This window comes from Acomys minous (genome assembly GCF_964271855.1).
Source record: "Acomys minous genome assembly, chromosome: 2".
NCBI lineage: Eukaryota > Metazoa > Chordata > Mammalia > Rodentia > Muridae > Acomys > Acomys minous.
This window is the reverse complement of record NC_140484.1, coordinates 16,937,385-16,952,845: the sequence shown is the minus strand read 5'-3', so window position 1 is coordinate 16,952,845 and position 15,461 is coordinate 16,937,385. Positions and strand designations below refer to the sequence as shown.

Genomic DNA, 15,461 nt, shown 5'->3' with positions numbered 1-15,461 from the left:
TCAGGGGACATAGAAGTTCCCATCCTGCCTTTCAGGGCCTGTGGCATTTAGTAGAAGACACAGGGAGCACACTTAGGGAGTAGTGGCATGACGGGGGTCTCATGCCAGCGCCAGCTCTTTTGCTATGTTCTGCAAAGCCTGTAAACCCTGAAGTGCCTGGCTCTCCTGCAGTTCCCACTCTGCCTGGCCTTGGGCACAAGGAAATAAATGTTTGCAAAGTCATCCTGCAAAGAACGGTGACTCACAGGTCAATCATAAGCAAGTAAACAGTCTTCCGCTGTATTAAACCGTCAGCTCGAAAAGGAAAAACTTGTCACTGCTCCTACTTAACAGACTATTCATAGGTTCCGGCTATGGCTCCTGTTTTGTCCCAGGATAAAATCCAGTTGAATTTGTTCTAAGCCAACACCCTGAGGCAGATGTCATGTGGGTTAAGGATACTTGCTTTTTTCCCTACGTACTGACAGACTAGAAAAAAAGAAAAAGAAAAAAGAAAAAAGAAAAGATTGGCGGGCTGGAGAGATGGCTCAGAGGTTAAGAGCACTGACTACTCTTCCAAAGGTCCTGAGTTCAATTCCCAGCAACCACATGGTGGCTCACAACCATCTGTAATGAGATCTGGTGCCCTCTTCTGGTCTGCAGGTGTACATGCCGGCAGAATACTATATGCATAATAAATAAATAAATCTTTAAAAGAAAAAAGAAATGATTGTGACTGCCTTACGTTCACTCCTTGGTGGAGGGGACACTAGGGCTGAATGACAGGCCTTGAGCAGCCTAAGCATACATGCCTCACGTGACTACACCCTGGCCGGCTCTACACTAACTTTCATTATCTTAAAAAAAAAAAAAAAGGCACAAATTGATTTGACTATCTTATTCATTCATTCATTCATTCATTCATTTTTGAAACAGGGTCTCACTCTGTAGCCCTGGCTGACCTGGAACTCACAGAGATCCCACTGCCTCCACCTCCCAAGTCCTGAGATTACATGTGTATGCCACCATGACTGGCCCAGGTTTTGCTATTTTACCCTATTCTACTAGTTGGAGAAAGATATACTATACCAGAGACATTTCAAGGAGTTTTTAGAATGTGAATTTTTTTATAGAGATGAAAACTCTATTCACATTTTGACTACCTGTCTAGACTACTGCAGACCACTTTAGTGTAATACGTTGTTATTCCTTATCGGCAGTCTCCCAATGGTTAGTCTGTTGCCTTCTTCAGCTCTTCAGATCCCACCCAATGTTGTGTTGAAAATATTACTTTCCTTAAAAACATATTCTGATCTCATTTACAAGTCATCATTAGAAATTACTGAGAACTGGGTGTGGCAGCTATCCTAGCACACAGGGGGGCTAAGGCAGGAGAGTCAAAGCCTGAAGGCCAGGGGCTGGGAGATGCTTCAGTGGGTAAGAGGGCTTGCTGCACAAACATAAAGACCTGAGTTCGAGTCCTCAACACCCAACTAAACAAACACATAAATAAACCTGGCACAGTCACATGGGCTGTCAGCCCAGTACTGCAGGTGTGTGTATATATGTGACTGGGAGTTGGTGGGGAGAGGTAGGATGGCGCAGGAGGATTGCTGGGGCTGGCTGGCTGGCCTAGCCAAACAACCGTGAGATCCAGGTTCAGTGAGAGACCCTGTCTCAAGGGGATAAAGCAGAAAGTGGCAGGTAGGGCCACCTGACATCCTTCCCTGATCTTGGCATGCACATGTCTGGGCACACACATGTGCATCCATATGCATATACCACACACGCATGTACGCACATTCAAAGTCAGCCTGGATTATACAGTGAGACCCCATCTCAAATCCTGAAATTTGATGGCTCTTGTGGATGGACCTCTTCCCTGACATTACGTTAGAGTCTAGAACAACAAGCTAGAAGCAAGGTCTGTGCCACGCGGGAGGCTGACTCACTCTGTAGTGAGGGCCAACAGCAGGGTTCCCGTAGTGGCCCCCCCTGAGAGAAACCCTGTAGGCTTGATTCAACGGCTGCAGGACAGGAAGCGTGAGGAACAAGAGGCCAGTGTCAGGAGCATCACTAGAGTTTCAGACACGCACATGGGAGCGATACGATGAGTGTGCCCTTCTTACTAACCAGTGGGAGCCCTTGCTTGGCTCACACGGAATGCCAGCATTTGCGAATGAGGAATGCATGCACACAGTTTGTGTGTCAAATTCAGGTGTGTGGGCCTCACCTAGAAACAGAAAGGGACTATGATATACAAGCATGAGCCCTCCCAGGGCAGCACTCAGCTGTGACAGGAGCTTCTAAATGTAACATGCCAGCCCACTTTCTGTATCCTTTCCTCTATAGCCTGATATATAAGGAGAGATGGCTTAGGACCGAAATTCAATCCCTAGCGCCCACATTAAAGGCCAGGTGTGGTACAGGTGCCTAAAACCTCAGCACTGTGGGAGCAGAGACAGTGGGGTGAACCAGCCAGACCAGCCCAATTTGCAAGCTCTAGGCAAGTCATTCTTAATCTGTGAGTCATGACTCCTTTGTGTGTGGGGTGTCAAACGATCCTTTCACAGGGGTCGAATATAAGATATCCTACATATCAGATACTTAATGTTATGATTCATAACAGCAGCAAAATTATAGTTATAAAGTAGCAACAGAAAGAATTTTATGGTGGAGGGGGGTCACCACAATGTGAGGAAGTGTATTATAGGGTTGCAGCATTAGAAAGACTGAGAACCACTGCTCTAGGCCAACGAGAGACCTTGTATAAAAAACCTCAAGGTGTCAGTGACTCAGTAACAATTCCCAAGTTGACCTCTGACCTACATACATGTACACACATATGCAGGCATACCTACAACATATACCTGTACATGCCTGTATGCACACCACACAGTTGCTCACACACATCTTCGGAGACGAGCCACAGAATGTGAGTGTGGAATGTACGGGTGGGAGGTAAGAAGCTATAGTAGTGGAAAGCAACAGCTTAGCCCTCAGCTCTCTTGGCAGGTCATCTCATGGCTCCAGGTCTAAATTTCTCCCTCTATAAAGTAGCCATCTGGACACTTTATATGAGTGAAGACTCTGTGCTTGCTAGCAAGTACGAAAATCAAGCTATTACTACTGAACTACGGCCCCTGATCATAAAAACATGAGTTTTCATTTTCTCAAGAGACTTGGCCTGGAAGACTTTAGTTCTTTTAAGGCTCGCTAAGTTCTGTGTAGGGACTTTCTATCTGCAGTGCACCGTGGATGCCACAGCGGTGGGGGTGGGGGTGGGGGAGTACTGTGTCAGCAGACACATCTCTGAGGTTGGGCTTCTGTATTTGAGCAGTAAATGGAGTCAGAGGTCACAGCGGCCATAGATACGGCAAGACAGGGCAGTCTAATTAGGTGACAGAATGAAGAACTGGGAAAGGAGACTGTGTCTGTGTTGCCCAGGCTGTTTCTCGCATAGCGAGGCTCCCGCCGAGCCAGGGACCCGGGGCACGCTGTTCCCATCACTTACCTCTCAGGTGCTGGAGCTCAAGGCTCAGACTCTGAATGGTGCTCTCATGGAACCTGAGGCTCTCAAGAGTCTCCGCCCTCAACGACTCATCTTGCTTTTCCTCTAACATCGAGTTCAGCTCTCCCTGAGCCCTGGTGTACATGTCCAAGTCATATTCCAGGTCCTGAATCCTCGCCAGCACAGAGGCGCATGGAGGAGTCTGTCCCGGGCTCTTCTCCCCGTGCTCAGAGCCCTCCCAACCCGGCTGGGCACAGGGGGTGGGCTTCGGAAAGGCTGTGTTCGTCCTCTGCTGTGTAGAAGGAGGTAGGGGAGCTGGGCGGGAGGGCCGCACAGCCAAGGGGGGTGCAGGTTTCGGGCTTTGGTCAACCAGCAAGTGGGGAGAAATGGAAGTTGGGGTACAGGGTCTGGGTGGCGGCGGCCTCAGGGTCTTTCTCTTCTCGGGGAGATCCGGTGAGGGAGCTGACTTTGAGGAACCCCTGACAATATCCTTTTCAGAGTTAAAGTCCAGGATTGAAAAGCGGCGCACAATTTTATCCGGCTCCGTGCTGGGCCTTGACAGGCTCTTCTCAAACTCTATCAGCTGTTGGGTCAGCTTGGAATCCAGGTCAAGGCTGTCCCCCTGTGTGTCTGTGGCTGCTTCTGTGACAGGCCCCTTGTCTGGCAGCCCAGGCCTCCTCTCTGGTCTGTCTGGTGCACAGTAGAGGCTGGAGACTTTTTCTGTAGATGTTTGGTGCTTCTGAGCATAGCTGGCCATGGCTGGATGGCAGAAGTGGCTAGGCCTGGATGTTCTTGAGACCGTGAGGGAGGCGGCCCTGTGAAGCTGGGGTGCTGGCTTCTGGAGGGACCTACACTGGGCATAAGTCCTTTGGGGTGGCAGGCTGGAGTAGTCTCTAGCCCCGGCTTCTAGAGGGATAAGCTCAGAGAACAGGGCTGAGCGTTGGCGGCTCCCTCCTGCTGTTAAATAATACCGGTTCTTCTGCACTTTGGGATGAAAAGGTTCCTGAGGCTGGGAAGAAACACCATTGATTACCTCTGAGGGGTCAGGTGCGGAAAGGTCCTTAGCAAGAGGCCTTTCAAGATCCACACCCGGGGAGCTGTCTGAGGTGTCTTCGTCCTGACCAGAGTCATCTACAAAGTACTCCGGGGCCACATGATCCAGGGGAACTGGGGCTTGTTCAGAGAGACCACAGCCAGGCCTTTCTGCCTCGCACTCCTGTGGGTCCTGTCTTGTTTCCTCCACCGCTGAGTTCCCCAATCCTTCCACAGAGCTTTCAGAGTTCTTGGGGCGGCCGTCTTCTTGGGGCAGAGCCACGGTTTCCTCTGTCCTGGTGCTAGGACATAATTTCACAAAGCGATGGGGAAAGACACCCGTCCTGCCCTTCAAACGTCCTTCCAGCCAGCCATCTTCCAAGGTCCCCAGAATTCGAATTTTATCCCCTACATCAAAATCCAACTCATTCGGCTCCAGGGCTTCGAATCTGTAGAGGGCGACTCCATAGGTCCCCGCCTGGTGGTCATCCTCGTCGGCCCCACTCTCCACTTCTTCTGGAGAGATGTCCACGTCACCATTAACAATGCAGTCGTCTCCACTCCCAGAATTTACAGACTCATCCACTGTCCTTAGGGGCCCCAAAAGCTCTACAAAACCTTCTGGAAAGATGCCCCTTCGGCCCTCTAACTCTCCTTCAAACCAGCCTGGCTCAGGAACTCCGATAATGGTGATCACGTCTCCTTCCCTGAAATCTAACTCCTCATCCAACTGGGCAGAAAGGCCCATGAGGGCCCGTGCTTGCCCCATGGAGTATTCTGGAGCCTGGAGCAGCGAGCCCTGAGAGTGCCACTGTTGGCTCTGAGTGGACAGGCTGAGCTCACGCACACATGAAGAGGGGCAGAAACCCCGGGCACCCCAGCAACTCCGGGCCTGCAACCATCCTGCAGCGGGAGAGCCATCAGCAATCACCAGGTCTCCTGAAGAAAGAGAAGCGAAAGTCAGGACGTCGGCCAGAACCTCAGGGAATACCACTGAGACAGCAGCGCGATTGCTGTCTTGTCATTGTTGAGACAGGACTGTACTGTCACCACAGTTCTCCTGCCTCGGCTTCCTGAGTGCTAGGTTTGCATGTATGTTCTCAAAGGTTTCTCCTTCTAAGACGTGGGTCCTGAAGACAGAGCTCAGGTTGTTGGATTGGCAGCAAGCACCCTCACCTGCTAAGCCATCTCACTGGCCCTATAATAAGATCTTTAAAGTTCCAGTGATTAGCTCTTCTGTTTCTGCAAATACCCAGTATTTCGGGTTATCGCCACAAAATAGAAACCAAAAGTTTCACTTGTCCTAGTGTTTAGATTTAACCACAGTTTTCAAACCACATTCCATGGCTCTATAATCAACTGCAATGATGGGTATTCGTTTTGTAGATTACTAATTTTAATCTTACTTTTAGCTCCCCCCCCCCCCGCCACCCTCTGGCCACTGCCCATGGGTCAGCTCTGAGAGAGCTGCCTGAGGGATGCAGAGCAGTGGCAGGCAGCAAGAAGGTAGAGCAGTGCATGGTGCCCAGTCAAACGCGTTGCAGGGTGCGTTATCTGTTAAGTTCTTGACTTTCATGCACCTGGGCCTTTAAAAGGGATTTCTTTTTTTTTTTAATTTATTTATTTTTAATAATTTATTTTTATTTTATGTGCATTGGTGTTTTCCTGCATGTATGTCTGTGTGAAGATGTCAGATCTTAGGAGTTACAGACAGTCGTGAGCTGCCATGTGGGTGCTGGGAATTGAACCTGGGTCCTCTGGAAGAGCAGTCAGGGCTCTTAACCAGTGAGCCATCTCTCCAGCCCCTAGATTTATTTATTATTATGAATATAGTACTCTGTCTGTGTGGACACCCACAGGGCAGAAGAGGACATCAGATTATATTACAGATGGTTGTGAGCCACCATGTGGTTGCTGGGAATTGAACTCAGGGCCTTTAATCTCTGAGCCACCTCTCCAGCCCCTAAAACAGATTTCTTTATTTTATTTTATATGCATTGGTATTTGCCTGCATATATGTCTATGCACCAGATGCATGCAGTGCCTGAGAAGGCCAGAAGAGGGAGTCAGATCCCTTGGATGGAGAATTAGAGATGGTTGTGAGTGACTGTGTAAGTGCTGGGAACCTCTCATAACCCTGTTCTCCATTTGTTTGTTTGTTTTTTTTTGTTTTTGTTTTTTGTTTTTTTTTTGAGACAGGGTTTCTCTGTCCTGGACTTGTTTTGTAAACCAGGCTGGCCTCGAACTCACAGAGATCCGTCTGCCTCTGCCTTCCTGACTACAGGCCTGCTCCCTGGCCTTGATTTTTTTTTTAATTGTGTGTACTACCTTCCCAAGTGCATGTAAGTGCATTAGTGACGGCACACTTCTCTCCTGTATCTCGAGAGTCTGAGATGCTCCTTTTTGCACAGTAAGCACTCAGTATCCAATCGCTACTGATGATTATTCTTCAGCCTCATTTTCCAAAGTCATCCACATTCTCCTGCACCTAAAATTGGCTCACACTGCTAACTTCCTTGTTTCCTCTAATTTCTCCTTTTAAAACACTTCTTCTATTTATTAATTCTCTTTGCTAATAGTTTACTCTAGCCTATACTAGTCTAATTCTCACTGTCTTCCCTTTTAAATTTTATCCCAAACATTATTTCTTCCAGCCTATTGAATGATTATGAACTATTTTAATGATTTATGCCAATTTCACCATATCCTTTTGCTTAACTTTAGTCACGAGACATGGGAGCCTATTGCTCCCCAGTTTGTTTGTTTGGTTTTTTTTTCCCTAGTAAAATGATCTCCGTTTTCTGAGCTAGGGTCTCACTCCAGAGCATGGGCTGGCCGGGAACTTGTGTCAATTCTGCCTCATACTCCCAGATGCTGGGAATAATCCTACTCTTAGCGCCTGAAGTCAGTAAAACTTATTAGTTCTGTGCACACTCTGAAGGAGTTTCTTTACTAGAACGCAGTGGGCGGCTACTCTGATTTTGCCCTAGCTGAGCTTGGGCTCAGGTTTCGGTGACATCCACCATCTGCTCTCCCACCATCCTTCAAGACCCCACCCATGATTTGAGACCCAGTCTCACACGAGGGGGTTTTTTACTTTGTCTTGCTTTTGAGATAGGGTATTCCAGGCTGGCTTCAAACGAGCAATCCTCCTGCCTCAGCCTTTTAAGTGCTTGGATTAAAGGCATGTACCACCACACCCTACTGAACTCCAGATCTTTACCATTGCTCCTCTCCTGCCATCTGAACCCTCAGCAGTCTTCCTTAAAACACCTTAGGAGCTGGTGGGTGCCATCTGTGGTCTACCAAAGCAATCTCCACCTCTCTCCTCAGCCCTGGCATTTGTATACTGGCATAGCGCACGGCACATAACATAGCCTTTTAGACTCAGAGGCAGATAGATACCTCGTATATTTCCCAACTTCATTTTATTGTTCTCAGGGTTCTAGAGACACATAAAAACAGTGTCTTGCTCCCATGTTTCTGTTGTCCTTAATTCATGAACCCACATCCACTGGCCAAAGCTTTGGGCCCTGAGAATTACAAGTGTCCCCCCTCCCCCGTGGCCCTAAGGCCTGCCATCCAGGCCACGGAGGGAAGTCACTGGTGACATGACTGCTCAGACACAATGGGTCTCTTGGTGAATAGGGAAATCAAAGCATGCCACGGCTCCCACACTGCTGGCTTTCAGATGCCTGGCTCGCTTGGAGCCGCAGAGCACAGTGCTCTCTGTCTGGCCAGACCTCCATGAGCTCGGACAATGGGGCTTGTTTTCCTCTCTATCCCGACAGAGTGGTTTTGATGAGCTTTATTTCCGGGCAGATTGTCCTTAAGCTGGTTATTCATGGATAATAAAGGTGGCTTTTCAATACAAAAAAAGATAACATCCCCTCCCTACCCCCAACACACACAGTTCAGATGGTATTTCACTTTAGTTCAACACCCTCCACCTTAACTTTTTTATTTTGTTGTTTTTCCCCCCCCTTATCTGGTGACTGCCTTTGTTTTACAGGCCTAATTGTTCTTGGGGTGGTTGTTGGGGTTGTTTTTGTTTTCAAAAATCTCTTGTTTTAATTAGTCAAGCAAGCTACTCCCCTGGAGCCCTGCCTTGGTAATTCTTTAGGAATAGAGGATACCCAGTGGGTCTAGACTTCAAAAACATCAATATAAAAAATGCCTGGAAGGTGGGACCGGGCTTGGGAACAGGAGAGTGGGAGTTGTGGTGACCCTCAGGGTCAGTCTGGCGGTTGGCTCAGATGTGATTTCCCCGCCAAACTGCGTGTTTCGCTGGTTGTGGTTTTTATTTGAACAGGAAGTGGATTGGAAGTAAGGTTGTAGGAAGGAACATCGGTCTAGCTGGGCTCTGACACAGGCAGCCTGGCTCTTCAGGGTTAGCCCCCTCCTTGACTCCACTCATGGCACTAACTTCCCAGGGGACTGTGTGCTTTGCGCAGACCACATATTTTATTTAGGTTCCTCGCACTTTAACCTATGCGTTAAAATTGAGGGTTTTTGTGCTTTGACTGATAAAGATTCATCCGCAACTTATTTATAAATTATCACTTTATTGGCCTTTGGAGAGGAGGTAGCCTAGAAGTGGAAGGTTCAGACAGTCATGAGGATTTACAATGCCCCAAATTAACCTGTAAGCCCCACCTGGCCTGGAACCAGGTAACTTCCTGGAATGCTGGGAATTGTAGTTCCTGAGAGATAACAAAGCCTCATGGGAAACTACAGTGGCCTATAGATTTGTTCTGCTAAGCTCCTACAACACGTGGTTCAAGGCCATTCCATCTGGGAACTGCCAGGGAATGGTCCTGACCAAAGTCCATCTCTCCTCAGAATTTACTATTTAATAAAGTTTGCTTTTAAATTTGGCTCAAAATGGTGGAGTCAGATTTTCTGGCGAATCTAAGGATTTACATATTCTGTCATATGAGGAAATGATGAGTAGTATCCCATAATACACAGTCCTGTCTTATTCTTAATCTCCTGGTCATTTGTCTTTTCCTTGCCACACTGTTTTTTCTTTCTTTTCTTTTTTTTTTCTGCATCACTTTTTGTTTTCTATTCTCTACTTTTTTTGGACAGTTGGTGACTCTAGCCACGCAGATGGACTTTTCTGGAAGACAGTTTTGTTTCTGAACCCCAAACACTAAGAACAGTCAAAACAACTAAGCAGGTTCAGGAAAGGGGGGAAGGGTGACACCTGCTGGAAGAGTTACTGACACACCTCCAATTCTAGGTAGACTCTGGGGAAACATCCTGTACACACCAGCTTTCACAGAATGATGGAGCTCGCAGGCCCAGCCATGTCGAAACTGCAGGAGCCACAAAGTGCTGCTCTCTGCCTGGTTTACACTATAACCCATCGGTCCTAGCAGATACCCTGAGGTAGGTGTACCATCACCTCCAGCTTTTACATAAGGAAGCTGGGTCTGAAAGTTGCAAACAACTAGGCCAGCATCACAGTGACTACGCGGCAAAGATGGATTCATATCTAGGGCCGTCAGCCTTCCTATCCGCTAGGCCATATTACCCACTTTTGCATACTGCCCATAACACACATTACAAACACACAGTTTTTCTCTTTTGGCGACTTTAATTATTTTTCTTTTGTGTGTTTGGATGTATTGCTTACATGTGTGTACAGCCCCAAAGAGGCCAGAAGAGGGCGTTGGAGCCTCTAGCACGGAGATACAGTTAGTTGTGAGGCTCCACATGGGGGTGGGGAGTTGAATCTGGGTCCTTTGGAGAAGCAGCCAGTGCTCTTGACCACTGAGCTATCTGTCCAGCTGCTCTTGCTAATCTTAATGATATTTCTTTTTTGGGGGGGAGGGTTTTGTTTTTTGAGACAGGGTTTCTATGTGTAACAGCCTTGGCTGGCCTGGAACTCATAGAGATCTGCCTGCCTCTGCCTCCCAAGTGCTGGCATTAAAGTGCCTGGCTTTAATAATACTTTTAAAATGTAACTTAATAACAACTAAAAAGGCAGTGTGATACACTACAGCAGGCTCTCACTTAGCCTAGGCTGGCACTGTGATAAACTACAGTGGGCTCTCACTTAGCCTAGGCTGGCACTGTGATACACTATAGCAGGCTCTCACTTAGCCTAGGCTGGCACTGTGATACACTACAGCAGGCTCTCACTTAGCCTAGGCTGGCACTGTGATAAACTACAGCAGGCTCTCACTTAGCCTAGGCTGGCACTGTGATAAACTACAGCAGGCTCTCACTGAGCCTAGGTTGGCACTGTGATACACTACAGCAGGCTCTCACTTAGCCTAGGTTGGCAGTGTGATACACTACAGCAGGCTCTCACCTAGCCTAGGCTGGCACTGTGATACACTACAGCAGGCTCTCACCTAGCCTAGGCTGGCACTGTGATACACTACAGCAGGCTCTCACCTAGCCTAGGCTGGACCTGTGATACACTACAGCAGGCTCTCACCTAGCCTAGGCTGGACCTGTGATACACTACAGCAGGCTCTCACCTAGCCTAGGCTGGCACTGTAATAAACTACAGCAGGCTCTCACTGAGCCTAGGCTGGCAGTGTAGCTGAAGCTGACTGAACTTCAGATCTTTCTGCCTCTGCCTCCTCAATGTTGGGATTAGTATGACTGAGCCCATTGCTTTGTGATGCTAGTCAAGAACTCTACCAACTGGGCTCGCACCCCAATACTCAAAAGTCTCCAGATCTCCCTCTAAGTTTTCTGTACACGGAGGAGAAGCTACACCACCACTGTGCTGCATTGTTTTATGTCAACATGACACACAAACTGGAGTTATTTGAAGGGAGGGAACCCCAATTCAGGAAATGCCTCCAGAAGATCTGGCTGTAAGGCATTTTCTTAATTAGTGATTGATGGGGGAGGGCCCAGCCCATTGTGGGTGGTGCCATCCCTGGGCTGGTGGTCCTGAGTTCTATAAGAAAGCAGGCTGAGCAAGCCATGAGGAACAAGCCAGTGAGCAGCACCCTCCAAGGCCTCTGCATCAGCACCTGCCTCGAGGTTCCTGCCCTGTGTGAGTTCCTGTCCTGACTTCCTTCAGTGATGGACTACTACGATGTGAAAGTATAAGCAAAATAAACCCTTTCCTCCCCAACTTGCTTTTGGTCATGGCGTTTTGTCACAGTGATAGTAATCCTGGCTAAGACAACTACCTTGAAGGTTCCTAGGGGCAGATGAAAAAGATACCACAGGGATAAGGATTAACAGTAATATAGGGCAGGGGTAAAGGAATGCAGATCTCACGGCAAATTCACTTTTGGTTTAATGAAGGAAAAGGGCTGTCTCAAGGCTTGGAAATCAGGGAACCTTAGGCTTATATCTGATAAACTGTGTGCAGTATAAAACGATCCTTCATTTTGTAGTAACTTTGCTTCCAAATAGCAAAATTAATTACTGATGTGATGTGCCATATAAAGAAACAAGAAGAATCGAACATAATTTCACTGTGTCGAGCTTCACAGAAAGGGACAAGTACAATTTAACTTCCTCATTCAAGAAAGCTTCTCTTCTCAAATCAGAAGTCATATTGAACCATGAGTCATGTCGGGCGTGGGCTGAAAGCACCGAGCGTTAGCTCGTCTCTCTGTCCAGTCTGTCTCTTGTGTGTTTTCATCCCTATGTCTTCTTCCTGACTCTGTGTTAAGCTTTTTAGGTTTAACAGGTTACAGGATAAGCCCTACAGGGTCCAGCTCAGCAGTTAAGAACATGTTCTGTACCTGCAAAGGACTGGAATTTGGTTCCTAGCACCCACACAGCAGCACACAACAGCTGTAACTCCAGTTCCGGGGGATCCAATACCCTTTTCTGGCTTCTGCAGGCACCAAGCATGCACATGGTGCCCAGACATATATATAAACAAAACACCCATACATAGATGTTTTTGTTTGTTTGTTTTTAAAGATTTATTTATTATGTATACAGTGCTCTATTTGCATGTACACCTGCAGGCCAGAAGACAGCATCAGATCATATTATAGATGTTGTGAGCCACCATGTGGTTCCTGGGAACTGAACTCAGGGCCTCTGGAAGAACAGCCAGTGCTCTTAACCACTAAGCCATCTCTCCAGCTCTGTTTGCGTTTTAATTACGATCTATAGACTCAGGGCTGGCTAAGACAGCTTGTTGCTCAGGCAGAGGATCAGAGTTTGGTTCCCAGTATCCACATAGAATGACTCTGCCTCCCGCGGAACCCAAGTCCTCTTCTGACTGACATAGACATCTTTACACAGGCACAGAGACACCGCCTCATAAATGAATCAGTATTGTTTTTCCTCTCATTGACTAGGGCATTGAGAAGTTTACCTGGTCTTCATTCTCTCCCCTGCCCTCTCTGTGTTAAAGAATTAAGCCTGTGCCTTCAGCATCACACTAAAAGGACAGTTACAATACAAACAATCTAGCTTGTAAGTCCTTGTATTTTGATGTGATGATTGAGTCATCACAAAGCTAGGTGGATCACAGGCCTCAGTGTGCAGCACTGCGTTTATGTAGTCCCTGCGTTTATGTAGAAGAGTGTGAACATAACCAAGTAGATGTGCAGAAGTGGCTTTCTGTCCATCTTTGGAAGTCCGTGCCTGTTGGAGTACAATGTGAGGGGTACTCACATGCTGGGGGTGGGGCCAGCACCATCTGTTTAAATGGGTCCCTTTGAAACTGGCTCTCAAGAGAACTTCCACATTATCCAATGAAAGCACAGTCATGGGGCAATCTGGTATTTATCTCTTACTTGTCATATCAAAATTACTTCCCTAGCATACATTAGTAAGTAGCAATGTTGTCAGCAAAAAAAAATCAGACACGGAAGTACTTATGAGGAAGAGATTAACACTGTCTAATGTGTCCACAGCATGGGGTAGTAAGAGATAACACTGGACCTAGGATACACTCATGAGCTGCTACCTTGAGCCCACACTGCTTACCTGTAGTTAACAGCCTTTAAACCACACTATTAGGTAGAATGTACAGCCACTAACACTCAGTAATGCAGATCAGATATGAAACACCCTTGCAGGGCTGAAGCGATGGCTCGGCAGTGAAGAAAACGTACTGTTATTGCAGAGGACGGGAGTTCCTCCACAGCAGGCTCCCAGCCACCTGGACCCCAGCAGCGCGGCATCCTGGGCCTTCTCACCTCCCCAGGTACCTCACACTCATGTACACATATTCATATTTCTCTCTCTCTCTCTCTCTCTCTCTCTCTCTCTCTCTCTCTCTCTCTCTCTCTCATAGTTAAAAATAAAAATAGATTGGGATGGTGGCTCATGACTTTAATTCTAGCATTTAGGAGTCAGAAGCAGGTAGGGCTCTGTGAGTTTGAGGCTAGCCTGGTCTACATCTGAAGTTCCAAGCAAGGGTTATAGAGTTATAAGGGTTATAAGACTCTGTCTCAAAAAAGAAAAAACAAACAAACAAACAAAAACTTCTTTAAAAAAAGAATGCCTTCCTGAGAAAACACTACGAAGATTATCAAACACTGCTACATAAGGCCTCACTCTGACCCTCATCACATCCGTGCTGTGGAGGACTCTGCAGAGGCTAACAGCCCGTGTAAGCATCGTTAAGAGACCCTGTTTGCAAGAGTGTGCAACTCTCTGATGCCCCGCTCACCTCGATGGAGGGAAAGACCATTCAGCTCGCGAGATGTGAATTCGCAGATGCAAACAAGCAGCCTCTCTCCTCCTTTCAGACTGGGAATTGTCACGGTCTCCACAAAACTGCTGGGAAACTGTCCTGCAAAAAAACAAAACAAAACAAAACAGAAGCACACATGTTAGACACAGACACAACACTGTGCACAAGGACAATTTCTTTTCTGAGTCCATTTTCAAATCCTGAATCAAAAACTGACTTAATGCTAATAATTAGAGAATTTACTGTGAAAAAGAGCAAGGTGCAAAACGAGATGCATGCAGAGGACAGAGACTACAATTCAGAACATTTATTGGGCCAGTGGGTTGGTCCAGCAGGTACAGAGACAGCTGCCAGCTCCTCTGGAATGGGAGACAGCACTCTTAAGCACCCAGGCATCTCTCAAGCCCCCCGATGCCATCAGTCTTAAAACAGCAGCAACGAGATTCCTAAGACATCGATCTGACGGTGTGGAAAGCACCAGTTTCTGGCCTCCTCAATGCCCGGCCTTGCACACCTTTGTCTTCTGCGGCCCCGCTGGAGCCCTCAGCGGCTTGGCGCCATGTTAACACGGTGCGCCTGTGTTCACTTCCTTATCAGGGCCACTGATTCTCTCACACACCTGCTCCTCGCTTTCTTCTACTAGAATTAAGGACCAAGTCAACATAACCGTGTGCTGCATGACGGGAAGGCCTGCCCTTCATTACAGGGCTCTTACCTGTAACATCTTCCTTCTTCCCCAGAAGCCAAAATTCATCCACCACAGCCAACACCTCGATGACGTCCCCCACAAAGAGCGGCAGCTCCTCTGAGACGCTAGGGCGGAAGTCAAAGATGGCTCGGACCACAGAGCCAGCCTCCATCCTTCACAGCTGGAGAGGAAAGCACAAAGCATGAGGGTGCACCGACGCTTAAGACACACCACAAGCCCGTCCCCTGAAAACCTAAAGCTTAAAGTGCAAATACAACATAAAATATAAATACATCAAGTTGTTTCTTTAAAAATAATAGTTTCACAGGCAGGCAGTGGTGACGCACACCTTTACTCCCAGCACTTGGGAGAGTTCAAGGCCAGTCTGGTCTACAAAGAGAGTTCTGGGATAGCCAAGGCTACACAGAGAAACCCCATCTCAAAAAAAAAATCATCACATCATCATATCATATTTTTTTTGAGACAGGGTTTCACTGTGCAGCCCTGGCTGTCCTGGCCTAGAACTCACAGAGATCCCCCTGCCTCTTCCTCCCGAGTGCTGGGATTAAAGGTGTGCTCTACACCCAGCTTATCCTCATTTTATTTTC

General features: G+C 47.5%; 1 protein-coding gene across 1 annotated transcript in view; it reads right to left on the bottom strand.

Annotated features, from left to right (window-relative positions):
- DNMBP (dynamin binding protein) overlaps window positions 1-15,461 on the bottom strand; it is a 97,078-nt gene that overhangs the window by 48,342 nt on the left and 33,275 nt on the right. Inside the window, exons 2-4 of the mRNA XM_084754820.1 lie at window positions 14,881-15,034; window positions 14,142-14,264; window positions 3,494-5,461 (exon numbers count right to left, since the gene is read on the bottom strand). Coding sequence (XP_084610946.1) covers window positions 3,494-5,461; window positions 14,142-14,264; window positions 14,881-15,025 — 2,236 coding nt within the window. The 5' untranslated portion in view covers window positions 15,026-15,034. The remainder of the gene's footprint in view (window positions 1-3,493; window positions 5,462-14,141; window positions 14,265-14,880; window positions 15,035-15,461) is intronic.